This window comes from Cricetulus griseus, chromosome 2 (assembly GCF_003668045.3).
Source record: "Cricetulus griseus strain 17A/GY chromosome 2, alternate assembly CriGri-PICRH-1.0, whole genome shotgun sequence".
Classification (NCBI taxonomy): Eukaryota; Metazoa; Chordata; class Mammalia; order Rodentia; family Cricetidae; genus Cricetulus; species Cricetulus griseus.
The window spans coordinates 205390564-205417171 of record NC_048595.1 but is presented as its reverse complement, the minus strand read 5'-3'; the positions used below and the strand labels follow the sequence as shown (position 1 = coordinate 205417171).

The following is a 26608-nucleotide window of genomic DNA, read 5'->3' as shown; positions in this document are numbered from 1 at the left end:
ATGGAGCCCAACACACAGGGCATGGACACCCAGGGGCTCTGAGACTCAGGCCAGAGCAATGCCCACCTATCTGGAAGTCATCATAGGGGCAGGGCCTCAGAAGTACTAAGGACAGGGCAGGGAAAGACCAGGCGCAAGCAGCCCGCATCCCAAGCCAAGCAGCTTGCCCATCCACTCAGTCCCTCTTAAAGACCTTTTTCCACTCCTCGGAGGACATCAGTCGTGTGAGGTTCTGAGGTACCAGTTCCTTCAGGATCTTTGAGACACTAGCCAGTTGAGACTGGTCACAGCCAAACTGGACTCTATAGATGAGACCTGCTAGGTGGATGACGTCTTCCCGGGAGCACTTGTGAAATCCTCGAAGGTACTTGGGTAACTCCTGAGTGGCAGACGTGCTGGGCCTTAGGTGACAGGAGCCTGGGGGGTGGTGTCTTATCCTTCCCATTCACTAACTAGCAACAAAGGCAGAGGACCTTGGGGGAGAGTTTCTGACTAGCATGGCCCCCTTCTCTCCCATGTCTCAGAACTGGTTTGGGATAGGATGGCAATGGCTCTTGTGACTCCAAGAGGGCCCCTGATGGTACCTGGTGGTAGTGGAGTATGGTGTCTGCATTCATATCCTTCCCGGGGGTCACGTTGAGCCACAATTTCCGCATGAAGAACACCTGGTAGGGAAGTGTTATGGGGGCCCCTAGAAGAGGGGCGGCAGTGGGCACCAAGCCTATCCCAGCAGGCTCCAAAGACTCAATCCTGAAGAAAACACTCCTGGCCTTCACATGACTCCTGCTGCTTTCTGCCTGGAGGAGGTCTGTGTCCTTCCTCCTCCCTGACTCATCTTCATCAAGCAATGTAGGAGCTACCATCAGACATATCCCTGGACATCCCCTCCCCCGCCCGCCATGAAGTGGGGCCCTGGCTACCTCTCTCTCACCCTGCAGGGGGTTAGCCATCACCCCCTTCCACAGAGATGCCCCTCACCTTCTTTCTGGGGCCTGTTCTTCTTCACCCAGTCAGATACCTGCCTCAGGCTGTCAAAAAAGAACTCTCCTTCCTTCAGGCTGATGACCTAGGGAAGACGCAGAGGCAGGTATGGCAGTTTCTGAGGAGTATCCTCCAAGGAGACCCAGTGGAGCTGGATCCAGAAACCATGTTTTGGCTGGGTGGGCTGGAGGCTCACTGGGGTTGACCAGAAGAGGGCTGACTGCAAGACTCCACCGCCTTCATCCCAATCGGCCCACCTGTGCACTGAAGGGCCTGGCTAGCACAGTGTTCTGAGTAAGTTGAGGTCTACTGGTCATGGGAGGCCTCCTCAGGCAAGAGGATCTTGCTCTACTCCTTGGCCTAGCAAGTTGCTCACCTTGTCTGTGATCTTGATGAAGAGACTACAGCCATCCAAGGAGGCCAGCTTCAGCCTAGTGGCAATGCCCTCACACAGGTCTCGAACCCGGCTACTGCTGTTCACCTCCATTGTCTGCACAGGGAGATAGTGGGTGAGGCCCAGGTCCCAGTGTAGGCAAGAAGGTTTCCCAAGCCTACACCCTCCTTTACATGTGTGTATATGTCCATATTCATGTGGGTATGTGCACATGTAGGTATGTACACATGAGTACACATGAATGTGAAGGCCAGAGGTGAACCTCATTGAGACAGGGTTCTCTGTGTAGCCCAGACCGTCCTAGAACTAACTCTGTAGACCAGGCTGTCCTCCAACTCAGATTTACCTGCCTCTGCCTCCCAAGTGCTGGGATTAAAAGTGTGCACCACCCACACCTTTAAAGACAACTTACTCAAGTGTCTTTCTTAATTGCTTTCCACATTGATTTTTAAGACAGGGTCTCCACTGAATGTGGAACTCATCCATTTGGCTAGGGTGACTATAAGTTCCAGGGAGTCTCTACCTCCCCAGTGCCATAGAGCCCAGCTGTTACTCAAGGGCCAGGGATCTGAACTAGAGTCCTCCTGTTTGTGTGCAAGCACTTTAAAGACTGAACCCCCACCCTGGACTTGTTTTTGTCATCTATAAGCCTTGGGCTGGCCATGTTCTGTCTGGAGAATGGCAGGGCCCAGAAAATCATCCACATATCATACTGCTTGGTACCATCTCTTACTGTCCTGGGCCCAGGCTATACCCAGGAGGTCTGGCCCTTTGTGACCCTGTATCCAAGCCACAGATGCTCTTGTGGTACAGGGGAGGCTGTAAGGGTGGCATTGGTCACATTCTACTTTGTTCCTTCTTTATCACAATTAGGGCCCAGTGGTCACCTACCTCCTACCTGTCCCTTCTGCCCCACCAAGCCTCCAGGGCAAGCTCTGGGCCAAAGGCCCCCTGCTATTGCTCACCATAGATGTCTCCAGGGGCCCACAAGCCCCAGGCTCAGCCTTACTGCCCAGCCTCTGGCTTACTTTCTTTTTCCTCCTTGGTGGAGAATCTTAACTCATACCTATGGAATAGTTCCTCCTCTAATCTCACTGGTAACCTTGCCATGGTCCCTTAACTCAGTGCATTGCTCCCCATGTTGACTTGGAGTATGGAGGCAGGCATGCTATGATACAGATGTGGGAAGGGGCAGTGGGGGTGAGAAAGTCCATTTGGAACCTAGACTATGGATCTATTTAAATGAACAAAGAGCACACTGGGATGGTGAGGATGTGTCTTGCAACCTCCTGAGGCCTGAGACTTACTACAGATGCCAGGCTTGGCACTCACCTCACTGGTATCATTGGGGAGGTAGACCTCATGGCGTAGTTTAGAGACATTCTGTTCAGCAGCCTTCACCTCTACGTGATGTGGGGGCTGCTTCCGAGGTCCCATCCTGAGGAGGACAGAGTGAGCCACAGTGCCACTCCTTTCATTCCTATACCCACCCAAACTGCCAGCCTCAATTCAGGCATTTAGCCTGGTGCTGGAAACAAGAACTCTCAATGACCATTGTGGGTTTGTCTCTGCCTGGTGAGCTCTGCCTATGACCCTGGGATAAAGATGAGTCCAGTCCCAACTACCTTCAAGAAAACTGGGGACACGGGCTCCCTAGCAATACCAGGGATTGCTGGCTATGGTACTATGGACAGGAATGTTCTTGTGTTCACAGATCAGGAGATTGAGTAGTGGGGGAGTGGAGACTGCAGAATGGCCCTTCAAAGGATGCTACTTCCTCCGTGACTGCAGTTATATGTGGCCACTCATACTCACTGTCAGCCCATGTTCATCATGGTCAAGGCCAAGATAGAGAAGGCAGGAGACTTGAGGGGACAGGGGAAAATATGGACACTCTGGGCTCATGTTTGAAACGAAAAACGGGCCAAGGAAGGTTGGGTTTGTTTATGGGATATACCCATGGTGAAAGGAGGAGAGCCACCTTTATCGAGCACCTACTAAGTGCCTGCATAAACATGCCAAATTCACTGTCACTCTAGGGTAAATGGGGATTGACAGAGCTCCATGGGCAGACCCTCTTGATGACAGTAGAGAGGAAGGAGATTGTATGGGGGGCGGGTTAAGAGAGACAGGCCTCTAACCTCAGCCACCCTGGGCTGGATTAAGATGCCTGGGACATCGTGGGGCAAGGGAGCCATGGGTAAGATGGCTATCAATCCTGATAGAAGCATTTCTGACCACCCAGGCCTCCCTGAGACCCTCCTGAGCCTCCTGCCCCTCCCACCATCTGGTCCCATCTTCCCAGCAGGGTATATGAGGTCATGCAGAGTCATGTCCCTCTTTACTCCCCCTGAGCCAGCCCAGGGTTGGTGCTCTAGGGTGCAAGGCAGCAGACTTACTTCAGAACCCTGTGGAGCCTGCGGCTGCAGTCAGGAGCCAGTGGTTTCTTCTTCCGGGAGTCTATGAATTTCTGAGCATGGGGCAGCAGCGTTTTGCCTGGCGGGAAGAGGCCTGTGCAGAGCCATAGTAGCTGCCAGGCTCGCTCTTCACTGTACCTGTGGAGTAGCTCCCATCAGTGGCAGAGCTCGATGCTGTGCCAAGGGCAACCAGACACTTCAGAAACAGAGACAGAACACTTGGGCCTGTGGGTTTGGGAGCTTGGATGGGAAGGGGGAAGGGGACATAGTACACACCAAGGTTACATTATGCCAGCCTGCGATCCAGCTGCCCAATGCAGCAGGGCACTTTCATGCCCTGGTGACAAGACGGGCACTACAGTCCACTTTATGGAAATGGGTTCGGAGAGGCCACAGCCTGCCCAGGTCACATAGAAGGAGGATGGCAGTGGGCAGGGTACAAAGCAGGGCTGTCCCTCCTTTGTCAGCCATCCTCAGATACTAGCAGAGCACACAGGGCCCTGGACTTCTCATGGTTGCTTCGGCGGCTGTGTGTGAATCCAGACCTGCATGTGGCTGTTTGCCCCTAGCAGAGGCCTAGTCTGGGGCCTAGGACAGGAGGCTATTCCTCAGCAAACCTGATGGAGTTGTGGGTCAACTGCTTCAGAATCTGGCAGTAGAGTTCATCCTGAAGGGCTGTGTCCTGCTGGGCTAACGAGAACATCTGATCTGTGAGCTCCAGGCTGTGCCAGGACTGCCGGGAAGGGTAGTCGCCTGTGTACTTGAGAATGGGTGTGACTGTGAAGGAGAACAGTACCCAGGCAGCCTCAGGCTAAACCTGCACCAGAGCCTGGCCCAATGCTACCCCAGGGGCCCAGGCTGAACCCTGAACCAAGCCACTCACTGACCCCTAGACCATGCTCACACTGACCCCCTGAATCAAGTCCCAAATTGACCTCCAGACCAGTGTATACTCTAAATCCTGATCCATGCTCACACACTGGTCCCCAAGTTGGGCCCCACTCCATATGGAAATTTTCTCCAGGCCCTTTACTGGAATCTCAGATATCCATGCAGGGAACTGAGCATTGACTCTGCAGGGTGCTTTCTCACATAAAGCCTGACCCATCATAGGTGGCTGTGGGCCTGGAGTACACCTAGGTGGGTACACCTGTAGGCTTGCGGCATCTAGGATAGATAGGCTGGTAGGAAGGATATCAAGGAAGATCTGGCAGGCTGCATCCCGAAGTTTGGCTTTTTCATGGACACATTTGAGCAGCGGCTGGCGCAGTGGCTCTGGGGAGTAGGCCCACAGATGGCCTCGGCTACGCGCCATAGGCATTGCGGCCCTGCTGATGGTCTCCTTGTCTGGGGCCCTGCCAGAGACAGAGCTGTTTTAAGGGCCTGTGCCGAGGCTTTCTCTGGCCCTGTTTGGTCCCTCACAGTGGCTGCTGCCTTCCTCTCCCTGTACCCACGGCCATGCACCTGCCACCTCAGCCTTCTGGCAGCCTTTGGAGTGGGAAAAGTGTACCTGAAAAACTGGTAAGAGAACTCCTCCAGGGTGTATGGTGACTCTGTGGCCTGCTCCTCAAGCAGTGGCTCTGCAGCCCGCACCTCCTGGGTTGCCAGCTTCCGTTTCTCTGGTGACATAGCCAGCAAGCTCTGAGGGGGCGGGGAGGGAGGGGACAAGGTTACCCGGGGGCCACTGTCCACAAGGCTCTTCCCCTAGGCTTTTCCTTTTTTAGCTGTCTCAGTGAGTTGCAAGAGGTCAGAACACAGGGGCAATAGGCACCCGCAGTTTATGTGACCAAGTTGATTGGACCCCTCCCTCTAAGATGTTCCTTTTCTTTAGTTAGATTAGCAACAACTAGCTGTGGAGTCTGTCCCACCCTGTTCTCAGGGTGTGGCAACTCTGGGTCTCATGACCCACGGCTCTCTTTCCCTAGGACATCTCTGGTCAGGGATTTGGGAGCTGCTGTGGATGGCAGCCTTGAGTTGCAGGCCAGTCTCTGGCTTCCCAAAGCACAGTTCTTGGGGCTGGCTGGCAAGGGGTGTCCTTGGTGGAGGACATGATGTGGACACTCTGGGATCAGGAAGGTTGAGTTTGTCCCCAGGACATTTCCATATTCGGGGAAGAGAACAACCTTCACTGAACACCTACTAAGTGCCTGCATAAATATGCCAATTTCACCATCACTCGGGGTCAACACGGATTGACAGAGCTGCCCTAAGGCCACATGGGTGGCCCTTCTGGATCTCTAAAAGGAAGACGGTGAGTGAGGTCCCAGGCTAAGCATACCAGGGACCCTGCTCACTGTGCCCCAGCTGATCAGAGATGTGCGTGTGACATACCAGCAGCTGGGCTGAGGGCTTGGTGATCGAGGGGATGATGTACAGGTAGGCCATAGGTACCAGCCCCGTCTTGCCTGTTCTGTCATTCTGGCCTGGGACCCAATTTTCTGAGGCCGACAGTCCCTGTTTCTTGGTCAGGATCAGCAAGTCCCCTTTCTTGAAGGGCAGAAGGGTAGCATCATCTGCAGGTCCCGGTCACAGATAGAGACAAGAATGCCACATTTGCTGAGAGGTCGCCAAAGTCCCTCTTTGTCAGACTACACTGACATTTATTTCAGAGATGGTATTCTTTAGCATATGAAGAAACTGAGACACATAATCATGGGTCCAAAGCCACTCTGAGAGGATGGTGTAGAAATGTGCCCTGGGCAGTCAGGGCATGGGAATTCTCACGATGGCTCCAGCCTAATAATAGACTTCTGGGGCCTGACCAGGAGCTGGGTAGGGGTGGGGCAGGAGGCAGCTGGTGGTTTACATGCCTGGCCGGAGTGCTCTGTGATCTGACCTCTGAGCCCATGTGCAGATCTGTAAGCCTCTGATGGCATTTCCTAGATGACCATGAGTGAGGACTAAAGGGATAACAGGGAAACCCTCTCTGGTCTGATGTTCCTCGCCAGCTGAAGGGTTTCCACAGAGCCCTTCTGATTTCCAGCCAGTTTGCCTACAATGTAATCAGTCTCTGTGGCTGAGGTCTGGAGCCTGATGATGGCCTATAGGTTCCAGCCTAGCTCTGTTGGAATAAGGGCTTTCAGGGAAGCTGTGTGAACTATTTCCCCCCCTAAGCCTCTGGTCTGGTGTCTGTAAAATGTGATAATAGGATGGTTGTGGGGATGGTGTGTAAGTCTCTCCAGGTATGAGTTAACCTTGCCAGTGATTGCAAGCACTGGTGGCCCTGGTGGGGTGTGTATAAGACCTCCCCTCCTTTAGCTCCTTCAGATGGAGACTTGTTGACCCTATAGTATGGATGCCTGTGTCTCTACGCCTTGCTTTGTGCCTTGTGGATATGAGAAAGCCACCCTTCTCCACCCATGAGCTGCCACCCCTTCCCTTTCCCAATAGGCACCTGTGGCCTTCCTGTCTTGCAGGGCCATGGCGAACACAGACCTCTCCTTCAAGCCTCCTAGGAACAAGGCCACCATCTCTGCAATGGCCACGCTGCTGGGGGAGACAAACTCGTACTCTTCATGTAGTGTGGACAGGAGCATTCTCTGTCCACCTGGGGCCTCCCTGAGGGCACAAAGTGGCAGTGTGACCTGGGGTCTGCCCTACTCTTTATGGTTCACAAACCCAAGAAGCCTTTGAGACGGTGACAAATCCATTGCTACATATGGGGAAACAAGGGAGCACCTTAGGTGATGGACAAGTGATCAGCAGATCTTTGGGTCTCGGAGGCAGTGGGGTGCACCACTCTCCCAAATGTACATCTGAGAAGATGGTAAGGAACATCACACAGAATGCTATAGGATTACCCTGGAGTTTGGGACAGTTACCTAGTTGGTGTGTCTCAGTTTACTTCTCTATAGAATGGGTGAGATAGTTAATACTGATTGTCACCTTGTTAGCATCTAGATCATCTATGTAACAAAGGTCTAGGTATATCTGATAGGGTTTCTAGATTAACTGATGTGGAAAGACCCACCTTCTGTGTGGGTGGAGCATTACACAGGCTCAGATCTCTGACTGAGTAGAAAGGAGAAAGTGAGCCAAGTAGCAGCCTTTGTCTCTCTCTGCTTCTTGACTGTGGACACAGTGGGACCAGCTGCCTGCCTCGCCTGCCATGATGGACTGTACCCTCAAACTGTGAGTCAGAGCGAACCCTTCCTTCCTTAAGTTGCTTATGCCAGATAGTTTTGCATGGCAACAAGACAATTCACTCATACAACAAGGGTGCTGTGAGGACTTCAGTAGTCCAGGAAAGGACTGGGCAGTTGACCCCAGGGAACAGTGGTACTGTGTACCTGGTATAGGTCACCTGTCAAGACTGTGATCAAGGAGCTGTAGTGGAACCTGGGGAGGACTTCCCAGACTGCTTAGAAGAATCTCTAGGGTTGAGAACCCTAGGAGTGGAGGGTCCCTAAGTTCTGTGGTTGTTATACTTGTCCTGCTACTGCAGCCTGGCGCTTGAGGACAAAAGTTCCCCCTCTCCATATTTGTTCTTGAGTTCCACACACATCTAAACCAAGGACTCAGGCTGTGAAGTAACAGGCTTGAGGTTTACCTGTTGGCGATCAGACCCATGACCTCGGTGAAGGACAACTCCAACAGTGTCCTTTCCTTTTGGTCCAGGAAGTACATCCCCTTCCAGTTAATGGCCAAAATCAGCTGTGTCTTGGGAAGGCGGGGGCCTGGCCAGAAGGTAACCCAGAGTGAAGGCCATGCTGGCCATCAGGAGCAGCTCCCTATCCTCCCCAACCCCACCATACCAGACGCTCTTACCAGAGAGTGTGGTGACTTCAAACAGCCGGGAGAAGAGCAGGGGCCACAGCAAACGGGCAGCCTCCACCGTCTGCTCCTTCACTGCCAGTGGTGTGGCTTTTGACTGGGTATACGGGGCCTATATGGAGTGGAAAACCCCAGATACCGTCTCCATCACCCTGCCATGTGGAAGGGAAGAGGACAACCTCCAGTGTTGGTCCTCGCCTTCCACCAAGTTGACACAAGGTCTCTTGCTGCTCACTGTTTCATGGGCTAGGTTGTTGGCCCCCAGGGTTCTGGAAATTCTCATGTCCCTGCCTCCTGTCCCCCTGCAGGTGTACACTGGGATTGCACATGCTTGTGCTCCATCATCCAGCTTTTCACAGGCTTGTAGATCTGAACTCGGGTTGTCAGTCTTGCACAGCAAGCTCTTTATCCACTGAGCCATCTTACATACCCCTCCCTCTTTTTAAGAGCATCATCTCAGCTGTTTCATCACAGCAACAGCAAACTGACAACCATAGCTTTACTCTTGCCAATGCATGTCTATGGTGACCATCTTGCTGTATGTCCCTGGATCCTGGGTACCTCATTCTGGCTTTCTTTTTGTGCTTCTATCTTCCTTCTAGTTCCTTTCTTTATCTGGCTTGTCTTTTCCCTTCCTAACATGTTCCACTGTGCTGTGTCTGTAATGGACCAAATTTCAGTTCTTGTTTTTACTTTGCAACATTCATGTGCTGACGTTTGGCATATGTTAATGGCCACATCATATATGAGCAGTGCTTTAGCCATTTGCCACATATACCAAACACTTAAGATGTCTGCACACTGACCTAAGATTTCCCACGTGCCAGGTGAGGGGACATTGAGAAGCTTGGAGGTGAGCACAAAGAGGGGTAATGATGAGCCTATGTCACGGCCACAGAATTGTCAACATTCAGTGGCTGTGGAATCTCTAGCCCTGGAAGACAGGGCCAACTAGGTGTTGCTGGGCAGAAAAACTTAAGACCAAAAGGGAGGGGGACAGACAGCAGGAACCTGTGGTGAGGTGTTAAGCCTAAGGAGACATTTGTCCCTTGAGTCAGGGTTGTGCCTGCTAAAGCTTCCTGACCCCTGGAATGTGGGAAGCGGGGAGGAGATTCATCCCTCTCATCTCTCAAAGAAAGGCTCAGGGCCAGAGTGCCCAGCCTGCCACAGGCTGACCTTGGCATGGGCAGCGGTGACAATGCTAGCCCACTTCTCTGGAGACTTGGTCCGGTACAGCTTGGAGGGAACACAGCTGGGCAGCAGTTCCCGAACAGCGTCACTCTTCACCGTGGCCCCAAGCTGCACATAGCAGTGCCGGGCCAGCAACCCCACCAGTTCTTCCTCCTGTGTGCCAGCAACAGCGGGAGCATGAGAAGCATGAGTAAGGGCCCACACGAGGCTGCTCCTGCCTCAGCATGGTGGGACTCACCAGCCACTCATACAAGGTAGGAAGCAGGAGCAGCCACCTGCTGCTCTAAGTGGGTATGGTCCGCTCATGCCAAGAGAGCACAGTGGCCGTCCTTTCCAGGCAGATGTCTGGGATGGCTGTGGCTGCTGGGTCCCAAGACTAGCCTCCTGATGTGGCACAGTGTTTGCACCTGCTGCCACATCGCCACAGTGCACCCCATTGATAGCGCTCTTGGCATTTTCTCCATTCCAGATGTGAACCCAAGGCTCCTCTTCTCCACCCCCCTCCTCCCCTTCTTTTTCTCATCTTCCTCTTCTACATTTTCTCCCTCCTCTTCCCCCTCTTTCCAGCCCCCTCCCCCAAGCTCAGGATATCTCACATATCTCAGGCTGGCCTCAAACACCCTATGTGTCCAAGGATAGCCTTGAACTTGGGCTCCTCTTGCCTCCACCTCCCAGTTTCTGGGATTACAGGTGTTCACTATCATGCTCGGTCTATGCAGTGCCAGGAGTCAAGTCTACCAGCTGAGTTACAGCTCCAGGTCTGAGGCCATGTTCCTGATTCCCAGGACCTGCTGCTACACTGAGCAGCTGCTATGAGAGGCCAGACAGCCTAGGCAGATAGGAAGGCCTGATTCTGTGGGTGCCAAGGAGCCCAGATGCCCAAACCAACCTGCAACCCACAGGAAGAAGACACAAGCCAGGCCTGGGGGGAGATGGCTGTACCCAGAGCATAGACCCTACACCGGTACCCTGTAACTACTTCCCATCCTTCATCCTTCTGCCTCCTATCTGCCACATTCTTTATCACTCCCAATGCCTCTGGGTCCCCCTATTGTGGAGCATCCCAATGGCCACAGGCTAGGAATGGGGCTACTTCTCAGGGCTCCTCACCTTCTCAAAATTATACTCGCCAGACCACACTCCACGGAGGACTTGGCAGTAAATGAGTTCGGTGCTCACAGGATCCTCCCGGGAGTCATGCCAGGGAGTGAAGAACTCCTTCCGGAAGTAGATGCGCCAGGGGGCCTGGCGCTGGCTCTCTCCCCTCTCCTGGGCCAGTTGTTCACACTGGGCCACAGCATCCATCACATGGTCACAGTCACTGCCCAAGGACCAGAACTGAGGCCAGAATTGGGGGCAAATGGAGTTAACAGCTGGTATGTGCCATGACCCATGCAGACATCTACCCTTAACACCCTATGTGGAAGACAGGAATGGTGATGCCCTGTGTGGGCCAAGAAGCCACTCCCAAGTCCACTTGGGCACCAAAGCTTCTTTTTTCCTCTTTTTGTATGCACATGTATTTATGTGTGCATTTGCATGCTTGTGGAGGGCATGGGTGAGTAGCAAGTCTTCCTTAATTGCTCTGCATCTTAGCTCTTGAGATAGCATCTCTCATGGAATGTAGAGCTGACTAATTTGGTTAGACTGGCTGGCCAATGAGCTCCCAGATCCTCTGGTCACCGTTCTTGAAGGACTGTAGCAAATGCCACCATGCTCAGGTCCTCATGTTTACTGTCCATGATTCCAGCTGAACTGTCTCCCCATCCCTCAAAAGGTGTAAGGATCATGGTCTGTCCATCACTTCCCAAAATCCTCTCAAAGGAGGTAGAGTTAGACTCTCACAGGCAAGTGTGAGTGTTCTTGATTTCGGGGGGTGAACTGGCCCTGTCAGGGTAAAGATGCAGCTGCTAACCTGTGAATATGCAGGCAAGAGGGCTGGACATCTTTTATGAGGCATTTCTGATGTGTGCATGCATGTGCATGTGTACATAGAATGTCTGTGCACATGTGTATGTATGTGCATGCCCATGAGGGTGTGTATGGTGGCTGAGGATGCAGCTAGGGCAAGTTGTTAAGGTATAGACTCTAGCTTCAGGGTGCTCTGGCTCAGGTGTGTACGGGAGGCATGTGTAAGTTGATACCTTGTCATATACAGCGATCTGGAGGGAGAAGCCCAGATGGTCCCTGAGGCCCTGTTTCTGAGCAATGTGCTGGCAGATTTCTCGTGATGTGGAGGCAGAATCCACAGAGACAGTCAGGCTCCCTCCAGTTGCCAGGACAACCTGGATCGGGATATGCTTCTTGGACTTGACAGCCTGGGGACAGAGAGATGGTGCCTTGTAGCCCTGGATCCCAGAACTGCTAGACTTTAGAGATTCCCCATCCCTAAGTGTGCTTGGCCCTGTGGAGTCCTGAGGGTGAGCCCCTCAGCATATCCAGGGTCTGGCTGAGACTTGGCACGATGTCCAATGGTCTGCATTGCCCACACATAGCAGGTGAGTCTTGGACTTTTGAGAGACAGGCTGTGTATCCCAGGGTGCAGCCTGCAGGCCATAATTGGCCACACACAGATGAAAACCCAAGGATCTGAGGTTGACTCAGACAATAGTTTGAGACATTGGGTCCTAGACACGCCACTGTGTGAATGTGAGTGGCTTCACCTTCACCAACAGTTCAGGGCATATGCGTAGGAAGCTCTGTGGATTTTGGAATTGAGGAGACATGAAAGAAATGTGGCCAGAAGAGGCCTACTGTCTCCGTATGTGGTAGCACAGGGCACAGGCGTAAGCCAGAGCACTCCCTCTGTCCTGGTTGTCTGCAGTGACCCTTTCTGAGGACTTGAGAACTTGAAGGTCTCTGAGACAAAGCAGAGAGAGGTGGTGCCAGCTCCCAACAAATAGCAGAGCTACAAAGGCAACAGACTTCTGGAAGCTGGAAGCAATCTGTTTGTGCTCTCTATATGGAGCACAGCAGCTATTATCTGTCCATCCAGGAAGGCAGGAGACAGGAACAAAACAGGATTGTGGATTGAGAGGTGGGGAGGGTGGCCTTGAAAGTTAAGCCTTGCAACAGAGGGGCAGATGAGATGGCTCAGCAAGTAAAGGCACTTTTTTGAAACACTGGTGACCTGAATTTAACCTGGTACCCACACAATAGGAGAGAACCAACTCCAGCAAGTTGTTCTCTGACCTCTGTATGCAGGTGTGTATACACTTACATATACATGTACACACACACACACACACACACACACACACACACACACACAAATAAATGATTTTTTTAAAAAAGAAGATGCTACAGAGAGGTGGGGTGGAAGGAGCCACGGACAAAGGCCTGGACAGGACGTCCTACCCTATACTGCACATCTCCCATCCCTGCCAGCACCTACCTGCAGCTCCAGCCAGGTGGGAGGTTCTGAACGCACCCCATTGGTGAAGGTGCGTTGTAGGCGTTCAGCACAGAAAGGCCCGTAGCTGCCTGGTCCTTGACCAAGGAAATTCAGCAGATACTGGCGGTGAGAAAATGGTGGGAAGAGGAAGACACTCAGAATGGAGGCTCTTTCTATTTTCTGCCCAAGTCAATTTAAAGCTCGTCATTGCTGTAGGTATAGCTCAGATGACAGTGCTTGCCTAGCAAAGATGAAGCCCTGGGTTCTAGTCACACTAAGACAGACCCTAACCATTCATCAGTGTGTTCGACATCTTGTGAGACAGTTAGCTCTTCTCCTCCTGCTTCTACTTCCTAAGGACTGGTACAGGCATGTATCACCATTTCCATTTTTATGTGGTGCTGGGGATCTGGTCCAGAGCTTTATGCATGCTAGGCAAGCATGCTACCAATTGAGTTATATCCCCAGTCTGTCTCCAATTTAGTCTTGAAGAGTGTTTCTGTGCCCAGGACCAGAGGCAGTGACCCTGCACTGCTGGATAGGCGCTTGAAGAAGTCAAGTAAAGCACCCTCTCAGATGTGAAAACAAAGGCCTAGAATAATGTAGTATTGCTGCTCATTAGCTGTAACTTCTGGACTTGGTCCAAGTTTCAGGACTTAGGGCTTGTCCCTGCTGTGAACTGCCTCCGTCCCCAGTCCAGTGCCACCCATATGCAGCTCTTATCACCTTCATGAACCTCTCAGAGGGTGGGAAGCAGCCCAGACAGAGGCTGAGTAGAATCCAGCCCCGGGCCAGGCTGCTTGTCTTGTTGTTCTCAGAGAGCTGCTTGCAGATCTGGCAGTAGACTTCATCTCTGAAAGACACAGACCAGAGGCTCTGAGACAGGAACATGATGGGGTACCATAGGCTCTGAGACAGGAGGCACACGGTAGTAGAGGATCTCACCTGACCTAGTCTTAGCATAGCCCATCACCTGATGTCTTCCAGATGCCCCTTTAAACTTCCCGTTCCTAGTTCAAGGCCTTGCCTTCAGTCCTCCTTCCAAGAAACCCCTCCCTTGGGTCTTTGCTACCCCTAGTACTCTTTGCCAAAACCTACAAAGAAGCCCCTCCCTTGAATCTTTGCTCCCCCCCCCATCTGCCATGGCCTCCTTGCCCTTGCTGCTGTCCTTGGTCCTCTCTTCCTGGTTCATGTATAAGCCAACCTGCTCCTTCCCCCAACCTCACAGTTACTTCCAATTATTTTTCTTCTCCTCTGCCTTAAGGCACTGTCCCATACCCTGGAGATGGCCACCTCCTCCAGCAGTGAGAAAAAGAGGGTATATGCTGTCAACTTTTGCTTGTCACTTATTAGATTAAGACATACCTAGGATAGGACTAGAGAGATGGTTCAGAGGTTAAGAGCACTGTCTGCTCTTCCAAAGGACCTGAGTTCAATTCCCAGAAACCACATGGTGGCTCACAACCATCTATAATGAGATCTGGTGCCCTTTTCTGGGCAGAACACAGTATACATAATAAATAAATCTTTTAAAAGAAACACCTAGGATGGAAACCCTGCAATTTTTAAAATATAGGCACTTAATACTATGAGATTGCCTCTTCATTATGTCCCATAAGTATAGGTATGTTATATATATTCATTTTAATTTAATTCTAGAAAAGTTTTAATTCCCTTCTTCAATTTTTGTCTTGACTCAATTTTCATTTAGTAATGAGTTGTTTAACTTTCATGAGTTTGTGTACTTTCTTCCGTTTCTTTTCTTGACTTTTTACCATTTATACGTCTGATAGTGGGTTTGTATCTAAAATGTATAAAAAAAACTAAACAAATGAACATCAAGAAAAAAACAACCCAATTAAAAATGAAATAGAGATTTAAATGGAGAATTCTCATAAGAGGAAATACAAATGACTAGAATAACTTTAAAAATGGTCAACATCCGTAGTTATCAGAAAGGCAGATCAAAACTACTTTGAGATTCCTCTCACACCAGTCAGAATGGCTAAGATCAATAACACAAGTGACAGCTCATGCAGGTGAGGATGTGGAGTAAAGGGAACACTCATCCCTTGGTGGTGGGAGTGCAAACTTGTACAGTCACTATGGACATCAGTGTGGCAGTTCCTCAGAAAGCTTGGAACGGATCTAATTCAAGATTCAACTGTATTGCTCTTGGGCATCTACCCAAAGGATGCTTCATCCTACTACAGAGACACTTTCAATCATGCTCATTGCTGCTCTTTTTCATAAAAGCCAGAAATCAGAAACAACCTAGATCTTTGTCAAAGAAGAATAGATAAAGAAAATGCGGTACAATTAAATTCAGTATCACTCAGTTGTTAAGAAGAATTATCATGAAATTCGAAGGTAAATGGATGGAAATAGAAAAAAAAACCATCCTGAGTGAGGTAACCCAGACCCCTAATTCTTATAAAGCAAATTGCACACTCAGCATATATATTATATACATATATGTATATAATAAACACACACATATAGTTTGTTTATTTGTTTTGTTTTGCTTTTTGAGACAGGGTTTCTCTGTGTAGCCCTAGATGCCCTGGAACCAGCTCTTGTAGATCAGGCTGACCTTGAACTCACAGGGATCCACCTGCCTCTGCCTCTCAAGTGCTGGGATTTTAGGTGGTAGCCCAGCTTAAACACATATATTTTAACATATATAATATAATGATGAACTTTCTCATTTACAGGATCCTTTAGACTGTTCTAGTATGCATACCCAGAGCCAGAACAATCCCAACACCTGGGAGGCTGAGGCAGGAAAATCATGGCCAGGCCAGCATAGGCTACATAGTGGACACTGCCTCAGAAAATAAAACAAAACAATAAAATAAAGTGAACTATCCTCTGGTCCATGATGAACCTATCTTAAAACTGTGTTTGACCATAATTAATAAAAATAATTATGTTTGGGAAAAATAACTTTAACCAATAGTTGCTATATTCTACAGGCATACTAGTTATGGACACCAAGGTTTATAGGAGGAATCATACTAAAATTCAACCTTGTTAAAAAAATCTTCAATAAAAAATTAATAAACTCTATACTAAACCTCTCTCCAGCACAACAACAACAAAACAAGCAAACAAAACCCCCCAAGAACTGTGCCCACTCCCCTCTCACGCACAGGAAGTTGTGCATCTATGTGTGTGAGCTTGACTTTTTCCTTGGTGGCTCTCCACATTACTTATTTGTGTTTTGAGACAGGGCCTCTCAGGATTCACTGATTTGGCTGGACTATTTGGCCAGCAAGTCCCAGAGACCCACCTGTCTTCATCTCCCCAGCACAGTAATTACAAGCTCACACTGCTTTCCCTGGCTTCTCTCTCTCTCTCTCTCTCTCTCTCTCTCTCTCTCTCTCTCTCTCTCTCTCCATGGGCTCTGGGGGATCAAACTCAGGTTGGCATGCAGGTGTGGCCAACTGTGGTGACTTTACCAAACTGAACCATCTCCGCAGCCTCTCATGGCTTTCTTAACAGAGAGCCCTGGGTAGCTCTAACATCTGCTGTGCTGAGACCTAGCCTAGAGGCCCAGCCAGAGAGTAGAAGAGCCGGTCCCTCAAGGCAGATGATAAGGCTAAGTGCCAGTGAAGTGGCCTGAAACACTGAACAGAAGCCAGAATAGACACTGACCTGAGTCCAGGACGCGTGATGGCATAGCCCACAATGAAGTGCACCTTCTCCAGGTTAGACATGGGTCTTTCTGAGACAGGGACATCAGGCTTGAATGCCTCTTCACCAATGTTCAGCTTTCTGGCCACCTAGAAGTTCACAGACAGCTGTTAGCACAGCTGTGACCATCCCTATTTACCAAGGAGGAAACATGCATGGGAATGGAAGGAATGGCCTGTAACCTTGCACCAATCCGATACTGAGCCAGGACACAAACCTAGTTGGGCGCATCTGGCCAGTGATCCATGAGGACCACTTCAGCTCTATGAAGAGATGCCACTGGTCCCTTGTCCCAGCTGCTTATTTTCTGTGGAAGCAGACAGGGGACCAAGGGAATGCTAGTGCTCATGTGGTTGACCCTGTAGCCATCAGGGCTGGATCATTTGTCTTTGATGCTCAGCAACTTTCTGGCTCAATTACAAAGCCAGTAGCACAGGTGGGGACAGAGGATCCACCTTGCCATGATGGCATCACTGTGAGAATTTGCTGCCCAAATTAGAGCTTGGTATGAGTTTCAGCCTGGGTTGAGGTCAACTCAGCACCAGATACCAGCTCTGCCTGGGTAAAGCTGGTTTTGGATACAGGAACTAAGTGTGAAACATTGGCTTGGAGTATGAGCAGGGCTTGCTTGGCCTATGTAACAAACGTGTGCATGAAAGAAAACTGAGATCTGGCCATGGAAAGCCAGGCCAATGTCTCTATGTCCACCCTCTAGAGGACAGAGTGGCCAGCTAGACTGCCTTCTGGAGTCCTGCCTGGGAAGGTCATCTGTCTCCAATGTGAACTCCTGACATTTCTGTTCTGGCTATGCCCCTGCCTCACAAAGTGTGTGACTTCCCAGACTAGATACTACATCTTCCTTCTTGGATCACTCAGTGTCAAGAAAAATCATGTGAGGATTCTCAGATCGCTCAGGAAAGGCACCATATAGCTGGAACTGATGCACCATCCATGATCTGGGGAGTAGACCCACGTCAAGCCTCTAGATTACTCCAGTGAAAGTTGACAGTTTGGCAGTATCTTCCAGAGAGACTCTGAATCAGAACCAATCGTCAAGCCACCCCCGACTCTCAGAAAGAACCAGTCTGTCCTGTTTTCGAGGTGACCTGTTACATAGCAGTCACTACCTAACACACTCTGGTGGGGCTCATGCCTCCAGAGATCGGGAAGCTTCAGTGGCGCTGGATTGTCCATGCAACCAGGGCTGCAGAGGCATTTAGACTCCTCTGTGGCTAGTCGGAACATGGTACCTCATAGGTACCCATGCTGAGTCGGTGACCTGGCGTACAGAGCACTCCTGGACTGCTCCAGAGGGCCCCTGCCTGCTGTCACTGCTGCTTAAGTAATTCCTTTGGATTTATATTAGCTCACTGCATGAAACTGGGCCTTGAGGAGGCCTCGATCAAAAGGTCTTGTGAATTATTTTAAAGCTGTGTGTATGTAAATACGTGTATAGACATACACGTGTGTTCATGGGGCTGGTGGATGAGGGCACAGGTATACATGGATATGTATGTGAGTATATATGGAGGCCAGAGGTCAATGTCTTTTTCAATCTCCTCTCCACATTATTAAAAAAAATCGTATATGCATGTGCGCAAAGAGGCCAGAAGAAGGTCCTGAATTCCATGGAGCTGGAAATAGAAGTGGTTATAGGTAGTGGGTGCTGGGAACCAAACTCTGGAAGAGCAACAAGTGCTCTTAACTGCTGAGCCATCCCTCTAGGCCCTTCCACTTTCCTTTTTGAGACAGTCTTTCCCCTATCCTAGAGCTCGCTGACTTGGCTGGGATAGCTGGCCAGTAAGATGTAGTAATTCTCTTGTCCTCTGCTCATAACCCTGCCAGTGTTAGGATTACAGGCACGTGTTGCCATACACAGCTTAAACAAAAGCTTTTATTTTAATTCTTTTTAATCATGTGTGTCTGTGGGTGAATATGTACAGATGAATGAAGAAACCCATAGAGGACAGAGGTGTTAGATACCTGGAGCTGGAGTTTCAGGTATTTGTGGGCTGCTTGATATGGGTGCTGGGAATCTAGAACTTGTGTGCTCTGGAAGTATGTGCTCTTAACAGCTCAGCTCTCTCTCTAGTCCCAGTCATAACCAGCTTCTCATGAGAGTCCTAGGTGTCTTGAACTCAGGTTGTCACACTCATGAAACAGCATGTTACCATCCCCCGAGTTTCATCAGAGGACGTGGTAGATCATGGATCAAGAACTTGCTCTTTGGACTGGGGGTGCAGCTCAGCATGTCTAACGTGCACCAGGGCTGGAGTTCAATCCCAGGCACAGGAAGGAATAAGAAAGGAGCTTGCTCTCTGAATTTAGCAGAGTGGGTTTAAAGCCAGCTCCTGCATACAAGTTCACTGTGATTGATAAACATAATAATGGATACTTTATAGGACTGGCATACCTGTGCATGGCCAGTACATGTGTGGAGGTCAGGACAGTCTCAGGCATCAGTCCTCATCTCCTATCTTCTTTAAGACAGGGCCTCATCACTACTGTACATACTAGGCTGGCTTCAGGCTTCAGGGGTCTTCTGACTGTTTCCCATTTCCTCAGATAAGTGCGAGGTTTAGATGATCAAGCTACGGTGCCTAGCTTGGTTTCAGGGGAGTTGGCATTGGTTTTCATGGCAAATGCTCTTACCCACTGAGTCATCTCCCCAGCCCTATTTATTTTCCTTCTCCTCATCTTTCTCTGGCCTCCAACTTGCTATATAGCTAAGGATGACCTTTGCATCCTGCTCCTCCTGCCTCTGGGACTTGGGTGCTGGAATAACAAGTATGTCCCATCTCATTTAGGGAGCAAGTTCAGGGTTTTGTTCATGCTAGGCAAACACTCTACCAACTGAGCCAGATCTCCAGCCTCAAAATGTTTTTAAATGCTATTTTGAATTTGGTTGGAGTCAAGCCAATATCTGGAGTTCAGGAGACCCTCTCCATTCATGATTGTGAAATCTCCACAGTCCTGGTACCGTTCTTGACTAGTGACTTTCCAGATGCAGTTTAAGTCTCAGACACTGGGCTCAGTGGACGATGCTTCTGCCCAGCTTCCTATGTCCTTCTCTGGTGGACACCTGTCTGCTGCCTTCACCACATACCTGTGCATATCCGTTGTGCTGTGGACCCTGAGTGCCACTGTCCTTTCCCAGTCTGTCATGGTTCTGCTGCATCACTGAGCTGTTCCTGGCATGAAGCACTGGCTCTGGGAGGTCACCCATGAACCTCAGGATGATGGGCCATACAGCTAGAGCTGCCTGGAGAATGAACAGAAAGGGTGGGTGATTCCAGCACTGGAACCCATGGTGACCTGGACTCTTTGCTTATTTCCCCTAAACCATAGCTCAGACTTTGGGCCTGGGGCCAGGAAGTGTGTCTGGGCTTCATAGAACCAGTGAGCAGCTGGTACCATGTGGTCAGTGTTATTTTCATGGTGGAGCAGTGGGTATCGGAGGAGCTTCTGGATGTGGGTGTGGCTGGCTGATTTCTGGAAGTAAGTTGCAGCAAACTTGGGGAAGGTATACTCAGCCAGACCGTCCAAATCCTCTGGCATCTCCATCATGGGTACCGTATCCAGGTCAATCTCGGGCAGTTTCTGGGTCTTTACTTCCAGGTCCTGGGAGGGCAAAACAGAGAGGATATGGGCCAACCTTTCACTCAATGGAATGCTCACCACAAGTCCCAGTTATCCCAAGAAGGGTCCCCCCCATCCCTGCTTTCTTACCTCAAAGCGTGTTGGGGATGGGCCCTCCTGACCTCCAATCATGGCTGGGAGGAAGCCAAACACTTTCTCCACCATCTCTGTGTCAGTGACAGTGTCATAGATGGACTTACGCTTCCTGTCAGGGACAGCACCTTGATCCTTTGGCTCATTAGCCAGAATAACCTGAGGTCCCTGTACATACATACACCATAGAGATAGGTCACTTTCAAGCAGGGCTGGCCTCCAGGGTACAACTCTGCCTACCCCCATAGGGCAAAGCACTCTAGAAGCCTAGTGACCCTCATCTTGCCATCATTGGCCTGAATCAAGATGTTTCCCCCTAAAAGAATAATTTTGTATATGTGCATATGTGTGTTCATGAGTATGGGGAACACTGAAGAAGTGTCTTCTTCAATTGTTCTCCATTTAACTTGGTGAGACTGGCTGGCTATCTAGTCCAGGGAGGGCCCTGTCTCTGCCTCTGCAGTGCTGGAGTTGCAGGTGAATGTTAGTCACTGTGGCTGGATTTTTTCATGCACGTTGGGGGTTCAAACTCAGGTCCTTACATCAGACACTTTATCAACAGAGCCGTATACTCTGCCCAATAATAAAATTTAACATCTAGAATGAGTGGGGACCATTCACCAGGGCTCTTCCTTTCTCAGTATTAATCAGGGAGCAGAGTTGTGGTCACTGGCTTAACGACTGAGGCATTCCACAAACTTCATGGACCCAGGCCCCCTCAGTCCCTTCATTCTATCAAAGTACCACAGGGGAGACCTTGGGTCCTATACTAATGAGCAGGATCAAGTGCTTTGCAGTCACTGATGACCTGAGGATCTGTCCCCTCACATGGTCTGCTTGTTGTCTTAGTAGTTTGTGCAGTCGAACCCACATGTGTTTGTGACAAAGCCAATGTTATCCCATCCCTGTGCCTCATCATATTTTCCAAATGAATCAGGAAATAAAGAACGAGGTTGATGAGATTGGCTCTCAGATACATCATGGAAGTGATAAGACCTTGCAAAAGTGAGATTTTAAAATCTCTCTCTCTCTCTCTCTCTCTCTCTCTCTCTCTCTCTCTCTCTCTGTGTGTGTGTGTGTGTGTGTGTGTGTGTGTGGTGTTCATGTTTGTGTGTATGTGTGTAGAGGCCAGAGGACAACCATTGAGTTGTTCCTCAGGAGCTGTCTGCATTGTAAGCTTTTTGTTTTGTTTTTGAGACAGGTTTTCTCATTGACAGCTCCCCCAGTAGGCTAGGCTGGCTAGTCAGTGACCTCCAGGGATCTGCCTGTCTCCATATGCCCAGGATTGGGATTATAGATACATACCACCATGTCTGACTTTTCATGTGGGTTCTGGGGGATCCAATTCATGTCATCAAGTTAGTGAGACAAGGACTGTCCCAACAGAGCTCTCTCCCTAGCCCTGAATACAGGGGTATCTTGATGCTGATCTAGTGGTCCCAATTCTCTCAGTCTCCTACATGTTAGATGAATCTTGGTGCTTTCCTGCCTCCTGATCAGTTTGCTCTTCTTCATGGGACAGCGCTTCTCAGCACATCTGGCCCAGATTCCCTGCCCCTTTAAGGGGATGATCATCTTTGTCTGAGAACGTTAGATATTCTAAAATACATCTTGTAAGTACTCCTAATTGCTGCTCATCAATTTCCCTATTGGCCCAGCTAGCCCTACCTCCCTTTCACACCAAGTGGCCACCTACAATGGTTTTCTGTTGCTGGAAGCTCCTCCGGGCAGCCATGCCTCTGGCATGTGCCTGAATGATCACCACCGCCCTCTTCTTGGCCTGGACTTGCTGTCGCACCAGGTAGCCCCTGCAACGGGCCTGCAGCTGCACTATCTTCTGTCTCATGGTCTGGAACTGTCTCATCAGCTGGTGGCTCCGGGCAATGGCCTGCAGACGCTTAAAGCCCACTAGGATCTGTGGGAGAAGGTAGTTAGACTTACTGCAAGACACTTTCCTGAGACAGCAGAGAGTGGCTCTCCCTGGGAGACCCCACTTTCCTGAGAGAGCAGAGATCCTCAATATAATTTAGTCACCTGTTTTTTGGTGCAGTGCTGGTATTGCAAGTATCCATGCATGCTAATGTGCAGGGACCTATTAATTACTTGTAAGATGAAGCAGAGCCTATCAGTCAAATAAGTGCTAAATAAGTCCCTGGTGTAAAGTGTATATTGAACTTGGCAGGATCTAGAATCATCTGGGAGGCAGATCTCTGGGCTTGTCTGTGAAGAGTTTCCAAGGTAAGGCTAATTGAGGTAAGTAGATCTACCTTAAACATGGATAGCACCATCTCATGAGTTGGGTTTCTGCATTGTATAAAAAGGAGAAGCCACCTGAGCATAGGAACTCATTGCTCTCTGCTTCCTGACTGGAAGCAATGCAATTAGCAGGTTCATATTTCTGCTGCCATGATTTCCTTACCATGACAAACAATGAGTCCTTCCTTCTGTAAGTTACTTTTATCAGGCATTTTGTTGCTGCCACAAGGAAAATATCTAATGCAGAATAAGAGCAGACTGGCATGGGCTTTACAGAAGCCAGTCGAGTTTGCCACATTGCTGGGCAGTGAGCTCCTGTGTGGAGCCCACTCTGGTGGGGTGGGTGTCTTTAAAATGGGAGAGTAAGAAATGGATGAACACCCAATCTATACCAGGCCACAGAGGTCCCTGGGTCTCCAGGATGAGCCTGTTGGCTGATCAAAGACAAATTCAGTGGCCCAGCCTAAGGGTTTGAAAGTCACATGGACTCATAGATGCCAGCTGTAACCACTTCTGAGCAAATCTAGTTAAGCCTCTGTGCTTCAGTTCCTTTACTTACAGCGTGATTAATATTAAATAAAACAATGCTCTCAGTTGTAGGGAAAGCTGTAGCCACGCCTTCTTAGGGGCTGGCTACAAGAGTACCTGAGGGCTTGTGAGGGCATGGTCAGAGTGAGTAGGGGGACTGCGTTTTCGGTTTCGGTCTCTCTTTGCTTCTTGCTGTACAGACTACCACCGGCTGGCTGGTTCGCTCTGTAAGTAAGGCTTTTCCCTATTAAATACCCTTATATTTCTACCTGACTCCGTATTGGTAATTTACTACTATACTCAGTATAAGTACCCAAGGGGCTCCTCCGTTCTTGTCAGCTACCACCGAGTGCTATTTTAGACAGAGTGAGGAAAGTCAGGGCCAGTTGCCGATGTGACCCTCTTATGCTGCAGTTACAGTCTAGTCACAACAAGAACAAGGGGTCAGGTGAGACCCAAGAGAACGAAGTGACGGCCACTCTGATACACAGAGAGCAGAATCACCTTCTGGGGCCTGTCATGGGAAGCAAAAGGAGGAAGGAGCACTTGCATTGTGAGGTCCACCCTGCTGGTTAGTCTACTGACTCCACACTGGGGGAAGAGAAGCCAGTAACACAGTCCAGCTCTGGGGGTGCCCAAAATTCTGAGCCCCCCCCTGCCGCAAATGCAGGCTTAAAGATCATGTGGGGGAAAAAATAGGTGGAGGGCTGGTGTCTGGTGGTTTAAAAATCTGTATTCTATGTCAGTTCGCAATGGAACACTTCCTGCCTGGGAGCTCTAATTCAGGGAAACAATCGTGAATGACGGGTCTTTCATGGGTCAGTCATCTGCTGCCCCCAAAGGCCCATCTTCCCAAGCTCTCTCTCACCAGCTCAAAATTCTTTCTTTGGCAGTGGCCTTTCCATGCAGCCTGGATAGTCACAGCTGCTCGTCTCTGCCTCAGGAACTCCTTCCTAGAGGGAAAAAGCAAATTAGAGGCATTAAATAACTCTTCTTCTACATTCTGCAAAGTGTTTAGGAGCCAAGGGGTTGATTTAGAAACAAAAGTGGATAATAAAATATTAGGGAGGAAGGAATCTATATAATACACGCCTGGAAGCCTTTGCAAGACTGTAAGATGGACATGCAGGTTTGAGTCATGAGATTTACTATTAACATCCCACATCTCTGGGCTGACAATGTAGCTCAGTGGTAGTGTATAAGGCCTTAGGTTCAGTCCTAAGCATCACAAACAAAACCCCCAGGCAAAAGCTAAAGCAAAACAAAAACTCCCCACACTTTTGAATGATGAGCTATATGAAGGGACACAATCTATTACCACCTTTTTATTTCTTGTTTTCTGTTTTCATGTGTATGTGTGCATGTGGTTTTGCATGTGTGTAGGCACTTGTGCTTGTGTGGACATATATGTGGAGGCCTGAGGATGATATAGAAATTACCCTCTGATGGGGAAAGTACTTCTGTGTATGTTTATCTTATTGATTGTTAAATAAAGTTCTGTTTGGCCAATGAGACAACAAGTTAGACGGGACTAGGAGTCAAAGAGGATTCTGGGAAATGTAGTAGAGAAGTGGTGATCCAGGCAGGAAGTGACAGAGCAAGGAGACTCATATTTAAGCAAAGGAAACAGAAGAGTTCCCCTTTTTCCCTTCATCTTCCAGCGGTGCCATGTGAGCCACCAGCAAGAGAGGGTGCCAGCGAAAGGCATCCTCTATAAGATAAGTCTTATAAAATACACAGATTTATGATAATTGAGACTGAGCTAACAGATGAGAATCCTAGTCATTGGCCAAGCAGCATTGTACCTAATACAAGTCTCTCTGTGCATTAATTGAGGCCCTAACTCAGGTGGACGGCTGGCATAGAGCGCCCACGTGGCGGTGGGGCTCAGGCGGCTTTTGGCGGAAAGATTTATTGTAACAGGGCAGTGGGCAAGAATACTACTGATGTCTAGTATATAAAGATCAGGATTTCTGCTAAGTATTCTATGCACAGTACTGTCTCCATGGCAAAAGAGAGTTATCTAAGGGCTTGGGAGTGTAGTTTAGTGTGTGAGAATTTGTAATAAGTCTCAGGCATCAGAATTAACTGGGCAAGCAAGATGATTCAGCAGGTAGAGTTGCTTCCTGTGGGGCCTGATGACATGAGTTCAATCCCTAAGACCCACATAGTGGAAGGAGGGAAATGACTCCTGAAAGATGTCCTCTGACCTCCACACACATGTTGTGTCCACACAAACACATGTGCAATAAGTGAATAAGTACAATTTTAAAAATGAAAAACCTGCTGGGCATTGGTGGCACACACCTTTAATCCCAGCACCAGGGAGACAGAGGCAGGTGGATCTCTGTGAGTTTGAGGCCAGCCTATTCTCCAGAGTGAGTGGCAGGACAGGCTCCCAAGCTTCACAGAGAAACCCTGTCTCAAAAAAAAAAAAAAAAAAAAAAAAGAGAAAAACCTAGCTATCCAACTAGTCTACATCAATAGTGCCTAGATAGAAGAACCAAACAAACAAGTGAAAGACTTTCATGATGAAAAACATTAAGACATTGAAGAAAGAAATTGAAGAAGGTATCAGAATGTGGAAAGGTCTCCTATGCTCATGGATCATTAAGATTAACACAGTAAAAATGTCCATCCTACCAAAAGTAATCTACAAATTCAATGCAATCTCTGTCGAAATTCCAATACAGTTTTTCACAGATCTTGCAAGGAAAGTTCTCAGCTTCATTTGGAAACACAAAATAATCCTGGATAATAAAAGAACTGTTGGATGTATCATCATGCCTGATTTCAAGTTGTACTACAGAACTATAGTAAAAAACAAAACAAAACATGATATTGGCATAAAAAGACATGTTGACCAATGAAGTTGAATTGAAGACCCAGACATAAATCCACATACCCATGGATACCTGATTTTTTTTTTTTTTATAAAGAAGACCGGGATATACACTGGAGGGAAAAGCCAGCATCTTTAACAAATGGTGCTAGTCAAACTGGACCGCTATATGTAAAAGAATGCAAATATATCCATACTTATCACCCTGAAAAAACTTCAACTCCAAATGGATTAAAGACCTCAACATAAGGACAGATACACTGAACCTGACAGAAAAGAAAGTGGGGAATAGTCTTGAACTCATCGGCACAAGAAAAGATTTTTCTGGACAGAACACTGATAGCACAGGCACTTAGATCAACAATCAATAAATGGGACCCATGAAACTGAGATGCTTCTCTATG

The 26608-nt window shown here is 49.1% G+C and overlaps 1 protein-coding gene across 1 annotated transcript in view; it reads right to left on the bottom strand.

Annotated features, from left to right (window-relative positions):
• Myo7b (myosin VIIB) overlaps positions 1-26608 on the bottom strand; it is a 67183-nt gene that overhangs the window by 1702 nt on the left and 38873 nt on the right. Inside the window, exons 19-42 of the mRNA XM_035439059.1 lie at positions 24231-24315; positions 22275-22493; positions 20576-20746; positions 20261-20467; positions 19953-20108; positions 16808-16935; positions 13877-14003; positions 13151-13270; positions 11901-12074; positions 10867-11094; positions 9742-9909; positions 8560-8677; positions 8342-8468; positions 7187-7350; positions 6124-6305; positions 5303-5433; positions 4990-5147; positions 4410-4563; positions 3775-3930; positions 2708-2813; positions 1358-1471; positions 979-1066; positions 585-691; positions 194-379 (exon numbers count right to left, since the gene is read on the bottom strand). Coding sequence (XP_035294950.1) covers positions 194-379; positions 585-691; positions 979-1066; positions 1358-1471; positions 2708-2813; positions 3775-3930; positions 4410-4563; positions 4990-5147; positions 5303-5433; positions 6124-6305; positions 7187-7350; positions 8342-8468; positions 8560-8677; positions 9742-9909; positions 10867-11094; positions 11901-12074; positions 13151-13270; positions 13877-14003; positions 16808-16935; positions 19953-20108; positions 20261-20467; positions 20576-20746; positions 22275-22493; positions 24231-24315 — 3574 coding nt within the window. The remainder of the gene's footprint in view (positions 1-193; positions 380-584; positions 692-978; positions 1067-1357; positions 1472-2707; positions 2814-3774; positions 3931-4409; positions 4564-4989; positions 5148-5302; positions 5434-6123; positions 6306-7186; positions 7351-8341; positions 8469-8559; positions 8678-9741; positions 9910-10866; positions 11095-11900; positions 12075-13150; positions 13271-13876; positions 14004-16807; positions 16936-19952; positions 20109-20260; positions 20468-20575; positions 20747-22274; positions 22494-24230; positions 24316-26608) is intronic.